At 53.9% G+C, this 22,380-nt stretch overlaps 2 protein-coding genes across 5 annotated transcripts in view; both read right to left on the bottom strand.

Moving 5' to 3' along the window:
• Positions 1–4,214: 4,214 nt before the first annotated feature.
• Positions 4,215–8,544, bottom strand: SERTAD3 (SERTA domain containing 3). 4 transcript variants are annotated; one of them, XM_045292532.1, is made up of 2 exons: positions 8,467–8,544; positions 4,215–5,407 (listed from the first exon to the last, which is right to left on the bottom strand). In XM_045292532.1, the coding sequence occupies exon 2, from the start codon at positions 5,399–5,401 to the stop codon at positions 4,799–4,801; it is 603 nt and encodes a 200-aa protein (XP_045148467.1). In that variant the 5' UTR covers positions 5,402–5,407; positions 8,467–8,544; the 3' UTR covers positions 4,215–4,798. The 4 variants fall into 4 exon arrangements, with proteins under 4 accessions (XP_045148467.1, XP_030742256.1, XP_045148465.1 ...); XM_030886396.2 differs by lacking the exon at positions 8,467–8,544 and adding an exon at positions 7,145–7,227; XM_045292530.1 differs by lacking the exon at positions 8,467–8,544 and adding an exon at positions 7,145–7,207 and having other exon boundaries at positions 4,215–5,819.
• A 2,295-nt stretch (positions 8,545–10,839) lies between these two features.
• Positions 10,840–22,380, bottom strand: part of BLVRB (biliverdin reductase B) — a 24,014-nt gene continuing 12,473 nt past the window's right edge. Inside the window, exons 2-5 of the mRNA XM_004710336.2 lie at positions 20,399–20,563; positions 20,175–20,264; positions 14,690–14,818; positions 10,840–11,122 (exon numbers count right to left, since the gene is read on the bottom strand). Coding sequence (XP_004710393.1) covers positions 10,965–11,122; positions 14,690–14,818; positions 20,175–20,264; positions 20,399–20,563 — 542 coding nt within the window. The 3' untranslated portion in view covers positions 10,840–10,964. The remainder of the gene's footprint in view (positions 11,123–14,689; positions 14,819–20,174; positions 20,265–20,398; positions 20,564–22,380) is intronic.

Raw genomic sequence — 22,380 nt, 5'->3', positions numbered from 1 at the left:
GGAGCGGAGGGTGGGCGGGGCCTCGTCGCCCGGCCACGCCCCTCGAGGCCTGCGGGCCAATCGCGAAGCGCAGGCCCGCGGGGGCGGGCAGGTTGGGGAACTGGACTCTGCCCGCTGGGGCCCCGAGCTCCCGTGTGCGGGCAGGCCTTGCCACTTTCCGGCCAGGTCTTCTAACAGGTGCCGGACCTTGGGGCGCCCCGATGGGGCAGCGGGCTACAAGTTGGGCTGCTAACGGCAAGCTCGGTAGTTCAAACCCTGGAAAGTAGGGGTGCCTACTGGGGCTCAGTGTGGCACCAGCAAGCTATCCTCAGAGCAGCCAGAGAGCCTACTCAATGTTGAGTCAGGTTGTGTACCTCCTCTGCCCCACACCCGCCCTCTCAGCTCACTCAGGACAAAGCTGAAGGCCCCCAGGACCCAGTACTTCCCTCCTTCACCTCAAGTCCAGCCACACTGACCTCCTCCTTCCTGGAACGCTCTGCTCGACCCCCAACCTCAGGGAAGCTGGCACAATTTGCTTATTTCTGATGTTTCTTTCAGCCCAGCCCCCCCACCCCCCCATGATACTTCATAAGTGTAGGAATTATCTATTTCACAGGACACACAGTAGCCAAAAGCAAACCTTGCTATGGTCACTCATAGTGACCCTGTGGGTTTCTGAGACTGACTTTTTACTGGAGCAGAAAGCCTTGTCTTTTCCCTGTGGAGTTGCCGGTGGGTTTTGAACTGCCGACCTTGGGATAAGCAGCGCATCACATAACCACTACACCACCAGAGCTCCTCATAGTGAAAAAAAATCTCACTGCCGTTGAATACATTCTGACTCATCATAATCCTATGGGACAGGGGCTCGTGGCCCCTGGGGGTTCCAGGATTATAACTTTCTCAGAGTAGAAAAGCTCGTCTCTCTCCCACCGAGCAGCTGGTGGTTTTCAACTGCTGACCTTGCGGTTAGCAGCCCAATGTGTAACTGGCTGCACCACCGGGGTGCCTACAAACCCAGCCATGAGTTGATTACAACTGACACAACAGAACTGCCACTTCGGGTTTCTGAGACTTTAGATCTTCACAGAAGCAGACAGCTTCCTCTCTCTCTCTGTCTCTTTCTCTCTCTTTAAAACAGTTTTATGAGCACTTCTTCCACCTATATCATTCCATAGTTCATTCATATCAAGAAGAGAGCTTCATCTTTCTACAGAGTGGATGGTGGATTTGAACTGGTGCCTTAGGTGAGTAGCTCAGTGGGTGGCCACTATGCCACCGGTGCTTGGTTTCCTTGCAGTAGGAACTCAATAAACGTAGTGAGTCCTAACCCCCTGTACCAAATTCCAGTTGCTCCAAGAGACTGGGTTATAGTGGTGGTTGAGAAATACGGCAGAATCCTGTTGGCTGGAGCATCCGCGGGAGCAGGGCGAGGGGGGAGTTCAGAGAGGTGGGTGGGATGCCTGTGATTACAAGGTTTGGAGTTCATTGTGTTTTTGTTTTTTTAATTAAGAAATATTTTTGGAGCACCTACCTGGAACCCTCACTGTGCTAGCCAGGGTGGGGAGACAGCTGGGAGAAGATAAATACCACCTCTCCCTTAAGAGTTTCCAGGCAAACAGGAGGCCAGAGATAAACAAGTAAATTCCACATTGGATAGGTGCTATGAAGAAAAGCAAACAGAATGTGATGGAATGTGGGGGTGCAGGGGACTGTGTACCTGGATGGTGTGTCATTAGCAAGGGCAGCAGCAGCGGACCTACCTGAGATGGAGTGAGTTTGAGGGATGTAAGCATGGAGTTATCAGAGGCTCCGACCTTGTCTTCCTTCAAGATGGGGAGAGGGACTCAAGGTCAAAGGCTCCAGGCTTGCCTGTGGTGTGGAGGTCTGACATGCCCCTTCTTTCCAACCTTTTTACCTTGCCACTCAGATCTCACCGACCATACTCAGCATTGTGGAGTTTATTAGGGAAGCAACCAGGTTACATTCAGGATCAGGAACGACTCAGAATACAGTTCTCTCATCGGGTGCTCAATCCTCCTGCTCTGTGGGTCAGAAGCCCCCCTCACAGGGTCCAAATGAAGCACTCTGCTCCTGTCTCTTCTTGGTGGTAGTCAGTCCCCTCTACTCTCTCTTAAGCCTAGCAGGGTGGCAACAGTGACCAATTGCTTCATTAGTGTGTTAGTCCGGGTAGACTAGAAAAACAAATCCAGGGAGACCAGGTTATGTAACTACCACAATTAGGATGTCGTACACCTCATTTGTTTGATCCTACCAGCACACGGGGGCCACATACCTTATTTTCATCATGAGCAAGCCGTCCAATCTCCTTGGGGGCCACAAGCACTTATTTGCCTAGTCCCACACAAGGACTTGGTGGGGCTTTTAAGACCACCCATCCTACCAAGGGCTAAGGAGGCCAATGTCACTGTAGTTGAGTGAGAGAGAGTAGGACAGGAGATTGGAGCAGCTGAAGACAGGTCTCCCAGGCTGGAATGGACTTTGATTCTGAATGTGATTAGAAGCCACTGGACTCTTTCAGGAGGAAGCCATGATCCAATTTGCTTTGCATATTATATTTTCTTGAGGTGCCCTGGACAACCCCACTCTCTCTCTCTCTCTCTCTCTGGATGGGTGTACCATGCAACTTCTCCCTGTAAGCCTTCCTGAAGTTTCCAAGGCTACAGAAACTCACCTGCCACCCCGGCAAAGGTCTTTGTACAGACCGAGTCTGTACAGCAGCATTGAACTTTGTATCAATTGCATTGAGCCTGGTTGCCCTGCCCCCCACCCCCATTCCCTCCTGCTAGCCAGGTTTGTATCTTCCAAATAAAACATTCAGCTCTGCTTCTTAAGCCGACCCAGCCTCCTACAAAGATCTTTGAGTCCTGGGAGTCTCTGGGCGTATGGCTTCCCCTCTAGTCTCAGCGGAGCACTGTGTGGCTTAAGAAGCCGACAAATTCTTAAGTGCCAGATTCTATGACACCCCATGTGACCCAGTTTCCCCCTCTTGTGCCCGCCTGTGGGGCTCCATCAGCTCAGGTGCCTTAATGGTTACATGTTGGGCTGCTAACTGCAGGGTCATCGGTTCAAAACCACCACCCGCTCCACAGAATGATTCTTTCTACCGGCCGTAAAGAGTTCTGGCATGGGAACCTACAGGGGCAGCTCTACCCTGTCCTATAGGTTGCCATGAGTCAGAACTGACTCCACAGCAGCGAGTGTATGGGTTCAACCTAGGAGCCCTGGTGGGGTATGTATTTGAGCTGATAACTGCCAAGGTCAGTGGTTTGAAACCCACACCTGCTTGGAAGACAAAAAAACCCCAAGTCTTTCTCCTGAGGAGCTGGTGGTAGTTTCGAACTGCTAACCTTGCAGCTCTCAGCCCATCTTATAACCACTGTCCCTCCAGCGTGTGGTGGTGAGGTTTTCCTACTCCCATATTTACTCTTGGAAACCCAGAGGGCAATTCTCTTTTCTATAGGGTCACTATGAGTCAGAATTGACCCAATGTCAGTGTTTGTTATTTTTTTTAATATGGGCTCAGTACAGTTGGCTTGGGAGTCCGGATCCACCATGACACACCACACATACATTCGTTAGACCTATACGTTCTGGGGACAGACTCGAGTTGAGCCCTGACTCCCTGTGAGGCAGTGACTTGGCCTCTGTGAACCTCAGGCTCCTTCTGTGCAAATGGGAATCACTACCAATCTTTTCATGAAGTACCTTAGAATGCTCCTTAGAAGACAGAATGGCGAGACTTTGTCTCCCGTACTTTGGACATGTCATCGAGAGGCCAGTCCTTGGGAAGGGTCACCACACACAGCAGTCATGGTAAAGGAAGAAGACCATCGAGGAGATGGATAGACACCATGGCTGCCAACAATGGGCTCAGACAGTCACAACTCTAAGGATGGCTGGGGTGGGACATTGTTTCCTTCTCTGGTGATGTGGGGCTTGCTATGATTTGGAGCCAACTGGACGATGCCTACCACCACCACTTCCACCCATTAAGAACAAGGGCTTCATTCATATCCGGTGGTTGGCACAGCCCGGGTCGGAAAGAACACTCAACCGGACATCTCGTGTTTCAGCTTGGTGGGGCAAGTGTGCAAGTGTCCAGAGACCGGGCCAGGCCCCTCAGGTTAGCCCAAGAATATTTACAGACTTCAGGTAGCAACACCGCTGCCAAAAGGAAACTTTTATTAAAAAATACAATTACAAACCATCAAAAAAAAAAAAAAAAGCCACCACAAAACCCGCCTTTTCTGTTAAATACCGCGCGGCATGGGACAGTTTGGTTTCCACCCTATTGCACGTGATCCGGCCTGGTTTTAGGAACAGAGGTCCTGCCCAGGAAGGTGGATTCTGTCTGTAGGGAGGAGGCCAGCCTCTTCCCTGTCCCTTCTTGTGGAGGTGCAAGAGGCCGAGCCTGGGTTTTCACAGCAACCAGGTGGCATGGTCAGGCCATCTGACCCTGGCCCAGATTTCTCTTCCCTGAGGCCCCAGTGGTCACAGGAGGAGGAAAAGGCAGAAAAATATGGGGAGGGAGCAATGAGATACCCCCTCCCCCCGAAACAGTCTTGTTAAGGCATTTGGAAGAGATAAATTAATTCCAGAAGACCCGCCTTCATGGAAGGCTGGGGTCACCAGACACACACACATGCAAAATGGTTGGTGGAACCCTGAAATTGGGGGAGTAGGGAGGCTTGGCCTATGCTTTGGCACCCCCCCTCCCAACAAATACAGAGGAGCACCCGGGGAGCCAGCCAACCAAGGCCGAGATGAGAAAGGTCCCCCACGCCACCCCAGAGTTTTAGGACCCAAGAATGATCTCCATGATGTGATCTAGTTCATTCCACTCCCAGGATCCTGGGGCACAGAAGAGGTTGTGAGGGGCCTCTGGAGGGGCCACCAGGGGCTCCTTCTCAACCGCCGACGTGTCAATGTCCGGGAAGAAGTCATCCAGGCCAGAGTTATTCGAGTCACCCAGGTACCGGGAACTCAGGGACTCCAGGAAGACAGGATCAGCCTGGGGCAGTGATTCAGCCTGCGGGCCTGGTAGGACCACTGGGCTGGGAGGGCACTCAGCCTCGTCCATGGAAGTCTCCAGTTCTCTGAGGATGGAGCCGATGGTGGCTGACAGGGAGAAATCCTCTTCCCCCAAGAAGAGGGGCTCTGGGGGTAGGGCAGGGGCCGGAGTGAGGCGCAGAGCGGCCTGGAGCTGCTGCAGGGTGTTGTGGATGAGGACATGTCTGCGGAGGCTGGGTGCGCGGGGGCCTGGGCTGTGTTGGACCTTGTCGAGGGAAATTCGGAGAAGGGCTTGCTGATAGCTCCGAGGGCCAGCTGGGCCCCAGCCCCACGCCTCTTCTTCTTCTTCCTCTTCCAAGTCCGGGTGTTTCCTTTTCAAGCCTCCCATGATGCTCTGTGGAGAGAGAGGGCAAGTCAGACCCAGGGGGCGAGTTCAAACCCCACTTTCTCGCTGTCGGCTTGTTGATGCCTTTAATGCGCTCACGTTTCCTCATCTGCAAAATGGAGCTAGTGTGAACCTCACAGGGCTGGGGAGAGTAAAAGATCTGCACATGGTGGGGGCTGCATCTTACCCACTTGCTCGAGTCGCCTCAAAAAGTGGCTTTACTTCTCTGAGACTGGTTTCCATCTGCAAAACAGGGCTCCTAACTCTGAGTCTTACAATCTGTTCTCCCCACGACATTCAGTGCTCTAGAGACCTGGACTGGAAGCAGAGAATCCTGGGTTTGAATCCTGCCTTTGGACACTGCTCGGCTGTGAGATGGAAGTGACAAGACAGTCACCCCTGTGGGCCTCCGTTTCCTCATCTGAAAAACGGGGATGGCAAAAATACTTCTCACCACGTTGTCAAGGACGTCATGCATGCAGTAGGCACAGAGCCTACCACACACGTAGTGGTTCAGAAATCGGAGCTACTAGCCCTTTATTCCCTTAACAGTTTCCTTTGGGCCACGAACTTTTAGAAGCTCCCTCCTACTGAGGTTACGGGGAGCCCTGCGGGTGCACGGGACTATTTCTTTTTCGTGCCCTCTTCCTTAGCTCACTGGGAACTCTCCCCCAAGCTAGAAGAGGCCGCCCTCTGCCCAGCCCCCGCCTGAATTTCGCCCTGGAGGAAAACTGGCTAGAAGGAAAGTCACGCCAAGCCCCACCCACTCGGACACACCCAATCAGACCTCGCCCCGCCCCGCCTCGCCCGTGGGCTTCTGGGAACGTGGCCCCTTCGCCAGCAGGCACAGGCAGTGACGTGGAGCACGCACTACAATCCCCAGAGGGCTCGCGGAGAGGAAACACCCCCCACCCTCCCGCAGGACATGCGCACACGGACCCCGGGTGGGTGGGGGGAAGGGAACCCGGACGTCCAGCTGCTGGGCGCCCCGCCCCGCCCTCCCCTGCCTCCCCGGCGGCGGGTCGGAACTCACGCCCGGAACACCCATCCCCCACCCGAGCTCCCAAACTGCTTTCTCTCGGTTCCTCCGACCCCAGCAGGTACAGATCGTTTCTCAAAACTCGCTCTCAGATTCGGAGACCCCGACGCATTTCATCTGCAAGAGCATCAGTGCTCTTTGGTCCACTCCGTCGGGAGAAGAGGTATTCCAATTGGGAGACCTTCCCCCTTAACTTTTGCCCCAACAGCCAGAAGCCCCTAGACTTCACCTCCAAACTACCCCGCCGGCCCGGAGACCCGAAGCGCGAATGCTCCCGGCCACTGCGTCGGGAAGATTCATTACCCTGAGATCTGAATGCCTGGGATCCCAGCTCCTAAATCCCCCAGCCCCAAACACCTCGCACCGTTTTCCGAATAGTAGGAGGTTCCCTAATCCCACCCGACCAGGAGACACCAATTGCCCTAATCTCCAGATGACTTGGGCGCAAAGTTCTTTCTCCCAAGTTTTCTCACTTCGCCCCAAACCCCCATGACCCCTCCTAGGGACTCCCTCCATTTGAAGATCCCGCTCCAACAACTTTGCCTCCCGTTCCGGATCTCGAACTCCGTGCCCTGTGCGCAGACCTCCCAAACCACTGTTATTCTGCGCCCCCACGCCCGCCCAGACCCCGTCACCACAATTCCAGGGTCGCGCTTCCACCTCCCTCGACCCTCGGTAGATCTGCAGTCGGGCACCTGACTCCTCACCTGACTGCCTTGCTGCGCAGGGACCACCTCTCGGAACGCTGCAGCGTTTGGACCCACCAGGACAGGGCTGGTGCCTCGCTCACCTCCCGGGGGCCTCTCTGTCTGGCCTTGGGCCCAACCAGCTCCGCCCCGGAGCGGAGTCGCGGGCTTGATTGGCTGGAGCATTGCCCGCCGCGGGGCACCGATTGGCTGGGCGGAGCCACCCACCCGCAGCCGGAGACGCCCGCCCCGCCTTCCCCTCCCTGGCGCTCGGAACCATGTAAAGGATTCCGACTCGCTCGGGGCGTGGCTTCGCATCCACAGTGGAGCGCGAGAGAGCATTTAAAACCACTTTCTGCAACTTAGTTATCCTTCTCTCTCCCGGGTCGTCGGCATTGCTTTCGGAGCCCCCTTTATGCCAGGCCAGGATCCCATCGGGAGAGAAGACCCGCTGGCACCCCATCCCGCTTCCAGGTGGGCGGGGCTGCACCTCTCGCCCAGACCTCGCCCCCGGGGTTCCGAGAGCTGGCACGCGAGCCGGGGGATGACGCAACGGAACGCTAGCCAATGGGCTGCCGCGACCCGTTGCCTGGGTGACCGAAGCCCCGCCCCGTCGCTGCCCTACCTCTCCGGCTCCCCAGCGCTTTACGGAGTGCGTGCCCTTTTTTTTAAAATCCTCGGGACTTCTCGCCCCATCCTTTCTCAGAATGGTCCCTTCGCTGCTGACAGCTCGTTGGGGGCGCCCTCCTGCCCGCTTTGGCCACCAGTCCCCTGGCCGGCCTGGCCGGAGGCGCTCCCCTCCCACGCTGCCACAGTGAGTCACTTTTTCTGAAACGCCCGTCCGCGCCCTCCCCCACCGCGGACGCAGGCGTTTCTTCTTCGCTGGCCTCGGCCCGCTGCCCACTTTGATGCCGGGCACGCAGCAAACCCTGGTGCCGAAACCCCGTCGGGGTCGCCATCCATTGGTCCCCACTCATAGGGACCCGGGAATGTAGAGCCGAACCGCCCCACAGCCTTTACAAAGCCCAGCCTCCCGGGGGCGCCGGCGGCGGAGCGGCTACGCGGTGGGCCGCGGGGTCAGCGGTTCGAAACCACCAGCAGCTAGCGCCCGGGAGAACGACGGGGCTTCCTACTAGACTGTCATAGTCCGGTCCCGGAAACGCACGGGGCAGTTCCGACCTGCCCCACGGGCCGCAGCTCACCCTGGCCATGGCCATGGAGACAAGTTTCTTGGGTTGGAACCTTTACTGAAAAGCCGACTGCCCGATCGCTCTCCCCCAGCGCTCAGCCCCGGTCACCGGGGCCTCCCCATATCCGTACACCCTCCATTCTGCTTTACTCACCCCCGAGGTTCCCGCCTCGACGCCCCAGACTGGGTGAACAACGCTTCTAGGACCCCACAGCTTCCTGCACCTGGCAGCGCCTCATTAGTGGCTGGCTGGAAGGTGGGTCCCCTGGACAAGTATCAGGGTGCTCTCAGCCACTCCCGGGGCACCCACCCCGCAGAGGGCTGTACAAAAAGTGTGTTGCCTGTGCGCAGGCTGCGCTCTGAAAACCGAGCCGCCCGGCCCCACCCGCAGAGCAAGGCTCAAACTCACCGGGTGGGTGGGGGTGGGGGTGGGGGCCGGTTTTCTCCAGCACACCTTTGGGAGCGGGAGGTTTCCAGCGCCCCAGACCAGTCCCCACCGGTTGGAATTTGTCAAACGAGCCAACCTGCTGTTTGCATACGCAGCATTGGACTGAAGTGGGCTTTTCAGGGGCGGTGGGATGGAGGTGGGGGCGGGTGCCTCCGGCCGGCCTGGAAACGGTGTCCCCTGGGAAAAAAGTCAGAGGACAATGGATTCCAGGGAAGAACATGCTTAGGAAGAGGGGCAATTCCCCCCCTTTTTCCCCCTTCCGAACTTGCCCCTCTTCGTGGCCGGGGGCACTGTAAACCTGTCACCAGATCACCACAGGAGGCCTCTAAGCTGCTTGCCACCCCTCCCCCACAGGCCGTGCTCCGGCTCCTCCCAGCCGGCCTCCCTCCTCCCCCTGCAGCCGGTGCCCCCAGGCGATCTCAGCCACTCCTTCCAGTACTGACCCCTCAGGCGCTCTCAACACCATAGTAACCAGAGGGAAAACAAACAAAACCCCAAAACTCACTACCATCTAGTGGTGGCGTGTACCTACCCTGTAGGACAGGGCAGAGCTGTCCCGTGAGTGTCCCAGATGCTGATAGCTCTTTACAGGAGCAAAAAGCCTCATCGTTCTCCCAAAGAGAGGCTGGTGGTTTTGAATTGCTGGCCTTGCGGTTAGCAGCTGAACACCTAACCCACAATGCCACCAGGAACGACCCAGGGTGGGCTGCAAAAAAGCAGATACTCAGATATCTTGGGTTGGGGGCTTCCTCGCTGCCACGGAAGTTGATACTGACACGTAGTGACCCTGTAGGACAGGGTGAATCTGCCCCTGTGGGTTTCCCTGGCTGTAACTCTTCACAGGAGTAGAAAGCCCTGTCTTTTTCCGGGGGAGTGGCTGGTGGTTTTGAACCACTAGCCTTGCAGATCACAGCCTAACACACACCCACTATGCTACTGAAATACCCACCTGGCTGCCTCCCCCTAACTCCTGCCTCCACTTGGGCCCCCTCCTTTCATAACACCTGATTTAAGCTCATTAAAAAAAAAATTACTATAAATGATGCTACACAACTTGAGCTCCCTGTCACCCCCACCCCCCAAATCAGTGGCTGACCACCCCCACTTGAGTACAAGTATTAACTTTCCACCCTTTACCACTGGAAACCCTATAGGACAGAGTAGAACTGCCCCAGGGGGTTCCCAAGGTTGGAATCATTCCGGAAGCAGACTGGTTGGTGGGGTACACCTGTCTGTTAGCAGCTGAGAGCTTAACCACTGTGCCACCAGGGCTCCTGGCATTAATTATAGGGCATAGATTATTAGTTCTTCTAAGACCCACCTGGTCTTAGCTTCTGTGGGCTCACGGTCAAGAGTGCTACCTACCCTGAACCTTCTCTAGGCTCCTGGCCCCTCTAGGCTTCTACTCAGACATGCCCCTTCCAGAAAGCCCTCTTGGTTCCTCAAGCTGGGTGAAGGATCCCTCTTCCATGGGGCTCCCGGCTCCACTGTGCTTTCCCCAGTAGCTCCCTGGCCTCCCTGGAAGGCTAGGCTTGTCTCCTCAAGGGAACTGAAGGGTCCCCAGCACAGGGCCAGACAAAACAAACAAACAAACACTCATTCCCGTGTTTGTCAAAATGGAACTGAGTTCCACTGGGTTGTTGGTGGCTGGTTTTTCAGAAGTGGATTGCCAGGCCTTTCTTCCTGGTGCCTCTGGGTAGACTTGAACTACCAAACTGTCGGGTTAGCAGCCGGCTGAGCCTGTAACCCTCTGAGCACGCAGGGATGCTGATAGAGAAAACCCCAAATCCAACCTCACTGCCATTGATTCGATGCTGACTCCTAGCAGGCAGGGTAGAACTGCCCCTGTGAGTTTCTGAAACTAACTCTTTATGGGAGTAGAAATCCTCATCTTTCTCCTGAGGAGTGGCTAGTGGTTTTGAACTGCAGACCATTAGGATCGCAGCCCAACAAGTAACCGCTATGCTACCAGGGTTCCTCTGACACACAGATGAAGATTTCAAGTGAATGAATGAAGACCCAGCAATTTTAACGGAGGCAGAGACACCCGGAGTTACTAGAAAAAAAGGAAGCATCACAGAGCGAGGTATTTTTTTTAATAATTTGAAGCTTTTGGCTCAAGATGGATTGCTCCTGGACTCTCCAGCTGGCCTTCCTGGGCTACTCATTTCCCAGCATGCCGTCCTGCTCGATGGGGCACAGTGCTAGTCGTACTGGTGGGAGGGGTAGGTGTTGTGCCCATCATACTTGTCGGTGGTGAGGCAGCTCAGCATGAAGTGGCCCAGATCATGTTTGGAGATGACCCGAGAGGGGCCTCGTCCATCCAGGGTCACCGAGTAGGCTCCCGTCAGAGGCTGGTCCCCTGTGAGGCAAAGACACAAGGGCCAAGTGAAACACATGGTTCTTTCCGCCTCCCGAGATGTGTGATTAACTTCGTGACCCTCCAGAATGCCACCTGTGTGACCAGCTGTCGCTATACCGCCCAGCCATGTATGAGCCCCTTCCTACGTGCAGGGTGCTTGCTTGATTCCTTCGCACCATTCATTCAACAGGTTCTTATGGGTTACCTACCAGCTGCAGGTGCTGGGCACGAAGCAAGGGGCAAAGAGATAGGAATCCCTGCATGCAGGGATTAGACACTCACTACCACCGAGTTGATTCTGAATCACAGCCACCCAACAGAGGGTTTCTGAGACCCTAAGTCTTTATAAGAGCACACAGCCGTGGAGCACCACTAGGTCTTTCCGAGACAGTGGGGATAGCACAATGTTGAGAGGGCATCTCATGGACTGCTAAGCTCAAGGTCAGCAGTTCGAACCCACCAGTGCCTCCTTGGGAGGCAGCCGGCGCTCTCTCCCGCTGTGAAGAGTTACAACCTCGGTAAATCACAGGGGCAGATCTACCCTGTCCTCTAAGATCGTTATGAGGTGGAATCAACCACGGCAGTGTTTGATTTTTGAGAGTTTAGCTTCATTCTTGGGAGATGCTTGTTGAGCGCAGAGCGAGATGATGTCTGCAAACCACTCTACATGGATCGGAAACAGACGTCCATCTCTATGTCTGTAGTATACGAGAAGGGGCTATGGTGCAGCGGATTCTTTGACACGGCTCTTCTAGTCATTGCCTCTGTTACTGCCACCTTTGTTTTCCTGATGGATCTGGGTGAGAAGGTGGGGGAAGATATTGACTGGGTTCTATGATTCAGCTGTGAGTGATAGTTAACAGGGTTAATTGTGACTGCCGTTCAGCTAGGTATAAAATGAGCCACCTCAGAAGCAAGAGATGGGGGCTTTTTGCTCCCAGGAAAAGAGAAGCGTCAGAATGGAACGCATCCCATGAGCCCTGAGATCCCCATGCAATAAAGCTCCTTGATCCAGCAGACAGCTTTGACTGGACAGGAGGGGCAGAGCAGCAGCAGCAGCAGCAGCAGCAGCAGCAGCAGCAGCAGCAGCAGCAGAGAACCCAGAGCCAGAACATGCGGCAGAATGGTGGACTTCTCAGCTCACAGAAGTCACGCGTTGCGGCAGGAGGCTGGCCTGCAGAGGGGGTGCCTCTGCGCAGTTAATTGGGGGAGCCGGGTTTGGGGGCCCAGTGTTGGAGCTGAGGGCCCTACTGTTGAGGCTTCCAGAGGAGTGGCCTGACCTTTGGGCCTTCATTAACAACCCAAAAGGAACTTTTTTAACAGGTCCTTTGGGAACTGAATCGAGCATTTCTCAGCTGAATTGTAACCTGTAAAGCTGCTCAATAAACCCTGAGCAGTGCCTCTGAGTTCTCTGTAGCCACTGGAAGGTGTTATAGGACCTAGAGACAGTGCTGTGGTAGATGGGCCACCTGAAGTGCTGACGTGCTCCTGTCAGGGCCCCCACAAGGTACAGAGCAAAGTAGAATTGCTCTTCCAGAGAGCAAGCAAATGCAGAAAAGATGCAAGTGTGTGCCTCAGGGCCTTTGCATTGCTGTTCCCTCTGCCCAGCCTCCCTGTCCTCGATAGTCACCTGATTGGTCCCTGGCAAACAAACGGCATCCTGCCGTCTCTCTGGCCATCCTTTATGGTTCCATTTGACTCATCACTAGCTAACATGAATACCATAGCTCTAACGCCTGCCTCTTCCACTAGCAACGTCGGCCTCTTGTGAGCACAGGCTAGAACACCAGTGTGTACACAGTGAGACTTGTGAGAGCGGGGACTGCAGCAAGTTCTATACCTGTTTCTATCAACATGGCTGGGCCAGGATTTTCAGTGGTTTGGCAGTTAAGGCTAGAAATCGCCTACAAGGCCACACCCTCAAGGAGGGTGTGGCCTGCTTCCAATATCAGTGGATGCTGTGGAGAAGCTTGCTTGCATTTTGTTGGCACTGGATCCTGCAGTCCTCTGGCTCATCCTCTGACCTTTGCTTCTTTGGACTTGAGCCAGCGGCCTGCTTTATAGCCCGTCGATCTTGGGGGTCATCAACTGCCTGCCCTCCTAGCTGCCAACCTTGTATTCATTTGCCTCTGCAGCCAGACGCCTGCTATCTGATCTGCTAGATCTTGGTTTCATCAGCCCTGCAGCTAGATATGGGTCAGGAGAAATCTCCAGCCTGACCCACAGACTTGGAACTCGCCCATCTCTACAACTGTGAACAACTATGTCTTTCATATAAACGTCTCTTTACATCGATATGGGAGAAAAAATTTTAGAAATAAAGGGAAAAAAGTTTTCCACTTTTGACAGGGTACAGTCTTACCACTTTCCTATTGCTCTCCAGAGAGCGGGACATCCCTGCATTTTCCTGCTTTGACAAGCTTTCGCCTTACCCAGGTCTGGCTTTCACAGGTTGTGTTGTCAGGGCAATGGCCAGGATGCACCTTAGACGTGAGGATGACAAGACTTCGCCTCACATGCTTTGGACACATAACCAGAAAGGAAGAGTCCCTGGCATCACCTTGGTAAAGTCGAGGGTCAGCAAAGGAGGAAGACAGATTGCCGGCGGCTGCACCCATGGGCTGACACAGAGCTCACTGTGAGGCCGGCACAGGTGCCCGGGGTGTTTGCTTCTATGGCCCATGGCATCGCTGTGAGCTGGAAGTGACTGACGGCACTTTACAGCAACAGCGACTGTGACGCTGCACACCTACACCGTTGACGGGTAAGAAACACTCGCCGAGTGAATGAATCTCTCTCTCGGTCTGATTCATTGAGAGGGAGCGTAGGTGTGGTTTCCTGGTGCCCTCCAAAACACCTTTGCAAGGGATGTTTGCAGGTATCAGTTCACCCCACAAATACACACTGAGCACCGACTATACTCCTTGGCACTGGCGTGTAATAAATAAGGGTACAAACCAGAAAAGCCATACTCACTGTCATGGAATGGATGCTGACTCATTGGGATGCTGTAGGACAGGGCAGATCTGCTCCTGAGGGTTTCCAAGACTGTCACTGTTTACCAGAGTAGAAAGCCCTGTCTTTCTCCCACGGAGCAGCTGGTGGTTTTGAACTGTTGACCTCGTGGATTGCTGCCCAACCCATAGCCACTTCACCACCAGAGCTCCTATCGACATGTCTCCTGAAGGCAAGTCACAGATCATACAGCTTCCATAGGGCTCTTCTCCCTTTCCCCCTCTCTCTGGATTCTGTTCCTTGGAACCCAGCCACCAGCCACTCCACTGGAGAAAGATGGCACTTTCTATTCCCGTAAAGAGTGACAGTCTCGGAATCCCACAGGGGCAGTTTGACCCTGTCTTATAGGGTCACTGAGTCAGCATCAACTCGATGGCAGTGTGTTACATAGATACAACTGGGTAGTATGTTAGAAGCAAGGGAAGAAGGTGGGGAGTTATAGGGGGAAGGCTTGCAAGTTTAAGGTGACCAGGGAAGGTGTTGTGGGACTCCTCAGAGAGCAGGAGGGCACAGGCTGGTGGCATCTGGCCACTGGATCCCCGCCCGACTCACCTATGTGGGGTGGCATCACAGCAACATACTTCAGGCCTGACTCCTGCAACACCTTGTGCATCCGAATGTGGTCATCGGTCACGTCCTGCAGCCGTGCGGGCACCTTGGCTGGGTCCCACAGCAGGAAGGCTGAGGGGGACAAGGCAGGGTCAGCTCTGATTTCAGAATGGGCTGGACGGGCCCACAGCTTCCTGCCAGCCTTTCCTGTCCTGGGTCATGACAAAATTACCATGTGGTAGGTAGCTCCCGCGGCCTTCTGGAAACTCGGGCTAACAGGGGGCATCTTCCCAGACTCCCCCCTTTCTCTCCCACCCCACACACGTCAGTAAAAGCATGCTGATTCCAAATTGACAACAGGCAATCCAGTCTTCTCCATGGTTACAGAGAACCTCCTGCCCCTTCTCCATCATCAACACACACACACACACACACACACACACACACAGAGAGAGAGACCTTGGGGAAACCCGAGTGAGAACCTTCCTTGAGCTCCATCTCATTCAGGAGAAAACCAAGACTCCCATCATGCCCCCCTCTCTGACATCACCTCCCACCATGCCTTCAGCTCCACTGTGGCCTCAGTTTTACCGCGGCCAATCCTCTGCCCACTCCACTCATCTCTCTCAGCCTCGTCTGCTCCCAGCTTTGCTTAAAGCAACAGTTTTCAACCTGTGGGTCTCGACCCCATTGGGGGTTATACGACCCGTTCACAGGGGTTGCCCGGTTCGGAACGGTAGCAAAATGACAGTGATGAAGTAGCACGAACGTAATTTGAGTTGGGGGTCACCAGCACATGAGGAAGTGTGTGAAAGGGCCTCGGCATTGAGGAGGGTGGAGAGCTGCTGAAAAAAGGCTGCCTTTGAGCAGGGTCCTCCTTCCCTATGTGAAATCCAGACATGCAGTCTTTGGGCCCTAACACTCCTCCTACTGAAACAAAACAGAGCCAATACCCCAGGCCGGTTGCCATCCCTTGACTCCATCTGATAGCGATCCTGTTTGTGTCCCAGTGCAACAAGGTGGTGCCCGCTGATAGGGCGGCTCAGCTGCCAACTGAAAGGTGGGCAGGCTGTGTGCTCCAGAGGCTTCTGGGAAGACCCACTTCTGAAGAACCAGTCCCAGCCAAGCCCGTGGAGCTAAGTTCTCCATGGACACTCGCAGGGTGGCCATGCTTCAGCGTGGGAGTATCATCTCCCTGGCTCCTCAGGCCAATCCCATGAGGTAGAGAGCAGTGTTCTCTGTGACCCAAAGCCACAGAGCCTCAGAACCCCACTTCCATGCCTTCTAAATCCGCACTCACAAGCAGAAGTGTCCCTGTGGGTTTGGGGACTATAACTCTCTAAGTTAAGGTGACCAGATGTCCTGCTTTTGGTGGGACAGTTCTGATTTTTAACAATTTTTCCTGTGTCCCGCGGCATTTAAAAAAAGTCCTGATATTTGGAAAGAATGCACGACAAGCTATACGGTTTTCGGCTGCCATGTGGCTATTTTGCCAGGATATGAGTTTTATCAGCGGTGTCCCGCTTTACCAATGTTAAAATCTGGTCACTTTACTCTAAGTAGAAGCCACATTCTTTTTCTCCCTCGGAGCAAGGTGGCTTTGAGTGGGAACTGACTTGATGGGCCTGAGTAATTCCACACGGTTGGAAGATCCTGCCCAGGCTCTCAACTCCAAGCTCCTTAGAGAACAAGGCTCTTTCTAATCCTTTCCGTGAAATTTGAATATGGAGGGAATAGTATCCTCTAATGATTACAGGGTAGAAGAGAATTAGGGCTCATTTTCTCAGGTATCATAATCATATTGTACTTCCAGAAGAGGAAATTCATTTCTTTTCTTTAAAAATCCAACCCAACCCAAACTCCATCGCCATCAGGTTGACACTACCTCACAGAGACCCCAAGGGACAGAGTAGAGCTCTCATGGTGGGCTTCCAAGACGGTACCTCTTGGAGTAGAAAGCCTCCTCTCGCCCAAGGAGTAGCTATAGCAGCCCCTAGTCCCATATGGAGGGTTAGTGTACCCTAACGAATAGAACTGTCCCACAGGGATTCTGACACTGGACATCTTCAATGAAGCCCACTGCCCACGGCTTCCCCTTCAGGTGCAGCTGGTGGGTTTGAACCCATTGACCTTCTGATCGGCGCTTCACCACGGTGCCGGCAAGGCTCCCTTTGCTTCTTTAAAGTCGTATTGTGATTTGGGCCAGCGGTCAGAACCGCCTGGTCTCTCAGTCAACAACTTTGCACGTGTGTTGTGACTTTGATTGCAATCCCATAACGCAACTCTTCCTCCGAGCTTCTGGCTCCCATTCCTCCTCCTCCCACCTTCCTACACCGCCCCCCCCCCCCAACTTGAACCTTCTCCCTGGGCTGCCTTTGGGATTCCAGTTCCCTTTTCTTTTTTCAGGAAATACCAAGGGGGTAAAATGTCCTGGGGGGTGGAGTTAGAAACAAATGTCCAATACTTTTGCAAAATAAAACCAAAAACCATTGTGTGCGTGTTCGTAGATAAAACACCAAATTTTGAGTCGGCATTTCCGCTCAAAGCTTCCATAGTAAAATGATTAGAAATGTTCGTTAGCAAAGTGCACGGGGACGAGAAAGGCCACGAGGGATGTCAACCCCAGCCCTTTGTCCTCAAGCCAATTCTGACTCCTCAGGACCCCAGGTCTCAGAGTAAACTGCACCAGAGGTTGATCTTGGCTGGTTTAAATTGCTCACTTTCAGGGCTTGTAGACAAGCGCACACCCTTTGTGCCACGCAGGGTCCCTCAGATGAGCCAGCGGAGGTGGGGAATTATATTTTATGTGAGCCAGAAAAATGTAGATGAACCCTGGGTTGTTCAGGAGGCTAAGCATTGGGCTGCTAAACACAAGATTTTGGGTCCAAATCCAGCAGCTCCTCTGAGGGAGAAAGAGGAGGCTTTCTACTCCTGTACAAACTGACAATCTCGGACACCCACGGGGCAGTTCTGCTCCGTTTTGTAGGGTTGCTATAAATCATGTTGGAATTCACTTGATGGCAGTGAAGTTTTGTTTTGTTTTTTAAATTTTAATACACACAGAGAAAGAGGGAGATAGATAGAATGAGGAAAATAGAATAATTTAGGAATACTTAGTGAATCTGAGTGAACGATAGGGGCATTCTTACAACTTTCTGTAAGCGTGAAAAAAATTCCAAATCAAAAGTTGTTTTTGTTTTAAATGAGAAAAAGAAACAAACCCTGACACACAGAACTCAATTGTCTTAAAACAAACCACCAAACCTCAACAAAAAGAAATTTGAAGAAAATAACAAAAGATTCAGTTACTAGTACAGTCCCTTATCATAAAAGAAGACCTGGTGGGGTAGTGGATTTCGACTTCGAATGCTAACCAAGAGATCAGAAGCTCAAACCCACTGACCATGCCGAGGGAGAAAGTTGAGGTTTTCTGTTCGTGTCAAGAATAATCTATGAGGCGTGGGGTCGCTGAGTCAGATGGCAGTGCTTTAAAAAAAAATTTTTTTTTTAATTTTAAATCATAGAACTCTGGTGGCATGGTGGGTTAAGGTGGGGGGCGGGGAGCTAACTGCAAGTATGGTGTGGTGCAGACCCTCCAGCCTCTCCTAGGGAGAGCGGTGAGGCTGTCTGCTTCCATAAAGATGTGCGGCCTCAGAAACTCTTAAGAAGCGGTGTTCTACTCTGGCTCGTAGGGTTGCTATGAGTCAGGATGGGATTTGGGCTTTATCAGAGAAGCAGACATTGTTTTCACCTCTCAAACCGGCCTTCAAGATAGATAGATATAGAAGCTATGCAGAATCAGGCACGGACCATTCTAAAACAGCAGGTTCTGTCTGTTCCACGCGCTGCCAGGCTGTGAGAGAACACCCCTAACTCGCTCTGCTTCCTTCCCGCAGCCATTGGCCGGCAGCCAGGCCTTTCCACTTGGGCCCTGCCTGGGGCATGGCCCTCTCAGGGAGGCAATTTGTCTGAGAAAACAGCCATGAGAGATGGGCGCCCCTCTGGAACCGCCTGGGGTCCCCCAGCTCCGGCAGCCACAGGCTTCATTCCCCTTAGCTGCACAAAACCCAAACTCCCGGCCATGGGGCCCTTCTGACTCAGTGACCCTCCAGGGCAGAGCAGGACCGCCCCTGTGGGTTTCTGAGACCCCGACTGCTTGGTACTGAGCCCTCACTGTAGCATAGGGGCGCTGGGAGTCAGGATCAACTCGATGGCAGCAAGTTGCTTGGGTCACTGTGCGATGCAAGGCGCCCGAGTGGCACCGTGGTTAAAGTGCCCTGTGGCTAACAGAAAGATTAGTGGTTGGAACCCCCCAGCTGCGCCTGGGGAGAGCGATGTGGCAGTCTGCTCCCATCACGTGACAGCTTGGGAACCCTACGGAGCAGTTCCAGTCTGAACTAGAGCTTGTTGTTGCCACCCAGTCGACTGAGAGTCACAGTCCCCGGGGCAAGATTTCCAGGATTCCTCCTAGTGTTGTAGTTTATGCATTGGGTTGCAAAGCGCACGGTCAGCAATTCAAAGCCACTAGCTGCTCTGTGGGAGAAAGAGGAGGCTCTGTGCTCCTGTAAAGTTAGTGACCGGTTCAGCAAGCCACGGGGGCAATTGAATCGGCATCCACTCAATGCCGTGAGAGAGTTACAGCCTGGGAAACCCACAGGGGCAGTCCCACCCTGTCCTGCAGGGCTGCCGTGAGTTGGAATCCACTCATGGGAGGGAGGGAGTTTCCAAGAAGCTTCATCTTTCTCCCCAAGAGGGAGAGAGGGGTGTGTGTGTGTGGAACCACTGAAGTCCCAGTTAGCAGCCCAGGGCTGAACCCACAGGGCTGTTATCTGTTGGCATCCCCTTGATGGCGGTGTTTTGTGGTGGTAGAATCCAACAGGAACGCTGAAGGCCCTGTGGGTTAAGGTCCTTTCTACTCTGACCTATAGGGTCTCCAGAGTTCAAAGGTCACGATGGCAGTGAGGTTTTTAGCAACCATCTCTAAGGCGCTTGTGGCGGTGCACAGCAAATGCTGCCTTGTGGCACCTGTCTCCTTCCTGTAAGGGGACTGGGGCAGCTCCTGTAATGACCACCGCCCGCCCCACAAACTGGCAGACAGCTGGCCGGTGCAGAAAGGGCTTCCAAGGGACCGCCTCCGGAGTCCCAGAGGCCTTTACACCTCCCACTGCCCTGCCTCCTCCGTAATCCCTGCCCGCAGGCTGCTCCCCTGGCCACACCCCTGCTGGCTCCTCCCTGACCACACCCACAGGCTCCTCCCCGCCACACCCCTGTCCCAGCCCAAGTGGTCAGTGTCTGCAGCTGTGTCCGCATATCACCTCCCTCCCCTTTGACCACCACCAAGCCCCCAGCCAAGTGCAGGCACACAGTCAGTGCCCAATAAATGCCCAGCAACGCGGAATGGCTCCAAAGGCCCTGGATGTCAGAGCTCGGCCTTTTCAGGATCCACCCGCGCCCAGCTTAGCGCCACCCGGGGACCCCCGCCACCCACCCGAGGTGCAGGCCACGACCTTCTCCACGCCGTGAGCCTTCATGGCTGCCACAATGTTCTGGGCGCCCTCGGACATCACTGTGGTGGGACCTTAGAGGGCAGAGAAGGGCTGTCACTCGTGGGAGGTGGGGGAGGCTGGGGTGGGAGGGGTGGGGCAGGGGGCGGGGGCGGCGCTGGGGGCCTGGGTGCAGGGGGAGGCCGTGGGCAGAGGGGGGGCTCAGTACTGAGGTCATTGCCAGTGCCCAGCAGTACGACAATGGCGTCCTGCCCAGCCACGGCCTTGTCCACATCGGCCGCCTTCCGGACGTCGCCCACAATCACGTGGGCCGGCTGGGGCCCCTCGGTGGGCAGCCTGGAGGAGTCTCGCACCAGCACCGTCACTTCGTAGCCTGTGGGCAGAGGAGGGCAGAGAGGTGTCAGTGGGCGTGGGTGCCGGCGTCCCATGGGCGGTCCACACCCAGCTGGTGGTTAACAGGGCAGCGTTTTCGTGCCGGCAGGTAAACAGTTTGCAAGGGGACCCCTGCAAGGGTCGCCCCAGAATCCCCCCACCACCTAAAACTAAAGGATTAACACCTGGCAACGCACCTGCAACCACATCCCCCTGCACTGCGCAGAATGTGCCCTTCCCCCAACGCCCCCTCTCCCCCAAAATCCGGAAAAAAACGAAGACTATGTTGAAGTCCTAAAACCCAGGACCTGTGAAGGTCTTTGCCGATGCCCTTGTTTCCATGGAAACACAGCCTGGTCCTGCATCATCCTCACCATTGCTCTTATACTTGAGCACACTGTTGCAGCCACCATCTCAATCCATCCTTTTTCGCTGCCCCTCCACTGCATGGTGTCCTTCCCCAGGGACTGGTCTCTCTGGACAATTATGTCCAAAGTATGTAAGACAAAGTCTCGCCATCCCTGCTCCTAAGGAGTACTCTGGCCACAGTTCTTCCACAACAGATGTTTGTCCGCGTAGCAGTCCATGGTACTTTCAACAGTCTTCTCCAGCACGGCGTTTCAAATGCATCATTCTTCAGTCTTCCTTATTCAGTGTCCAACTTCACATGCATCGGAGGTGGTGGGAAAGACCATGGCTTGAGTCAGGCACACCTTAATCCTCAAAGTAACATCCTTGAATTTCAATACATGACAGGGGTCTTGTGCAGCAGATTTACCTAATGTTAACATGTCTTTTTTTTTTTAAACAGTGTTATTAACACTGTATCCACATGCCATACAATTCAGTAATGCAGTCATATCAAGAAGAGCTGTAAAATTGTCATCATAGTCAATTCTTGAACATTTTCTTCTTCCTTGTAGTCACTTGTTCTTGTAATTGTTTTTCTTCTAATTGTGGCAAAAATATGCACAACGGACCATTCTCCAATTCCACAACTTCTACTTGTAAAATTCAGTGTCATTAATTATACTTTTCCTGCTGTACAGCCAACTATTGATATTCTTTTCCAAATTATTCTACCAACAATTAGATGCTCTTTCCCCTTCACCTATGGTAACCACTGGTCAAGTTTGGTTTCTTATGGTTTTCTTGATACCGTAGTCACATATGTGGTAGTTACATAATCTGGTGTCAATTAGGGACTTGAGAGGATTCAGAGTGAAGGGGCGGAGTCTAGTCTGCCAATCGGGTCATAGCCAATGAGGCCTCTGTGTGGGCATGGCCTTCTCCCGGGAATTCTGGGAACTCCTGGATTTCCTCCTTGGAGGTGGGAAACGTACTTTCTCAGTGCTCACTCCCTGAAAGACTCTCTACTGATAAGCTGATATACCCCATGACCTAGGAACTGGAGGAGCCACGTGGAGACCCACGCCAGTGCTAAGATGATTCTACTGCCACTGGATCCACAAGACTCTACCCACTGGCCTGTGATTGTGGGATGCAAAAGGATTTTTCCCCAGGTTGTGTCCCCCAAATATTTGCCAAACCTAAGACGCTGCTTGCTAACATGAAGACTATACACTTGGAGGTCAACCCAAGCAGTTTAGAGGTTATTCTCCCTAAGGACTATCAGCCATCTAGAGCAATCAGACTGTATAGCCTGTCCCACCTAAGTAGGGTCCACTCCCTTCTGATAAGGGTAGTGGATTGTTTCTTTGAGGGAGAGCCTAGAGGCAAGGTCAAGCCCGTCTGGATAGGACAGGCTGGATGAACAATCTGGAGGAGAAAACAACGGGACTGACAGTTCCAGGGGGA

This window comes from Echinops telfairi, unplaced genomic scaffold, assembly GCF_000313985.2.
Source record: "Echinops telfairi isolate 266 unplaced genomic scaffold, ASM31398v2 ScPeMD7_655;HRSCAF=1070, whole genome shotgun sequence".
Taxonomy (NCBI): domain Eukaryota; kingdom Metazoa; phylum Chordata; class Mammalia; order Afrosoricida; family Tenrecidae; genus Echinops; species Echinops telfairi.
The sequence above is the reverse complement of the archived record's forward strand: the minus strand, read 5'-3'. Positions and strand labels throughout refer to the sequence as shown.

Excerpts from the sequence above, each read along its gene's own strand:
- SERTAD3 (XM_045292532.1), bottom strand. The coding sequence starts at position 5,401 with ATGGGAGGCTTGAAAAGGAAACACCCGGACTTGGAAGAGGAAGAAGAA.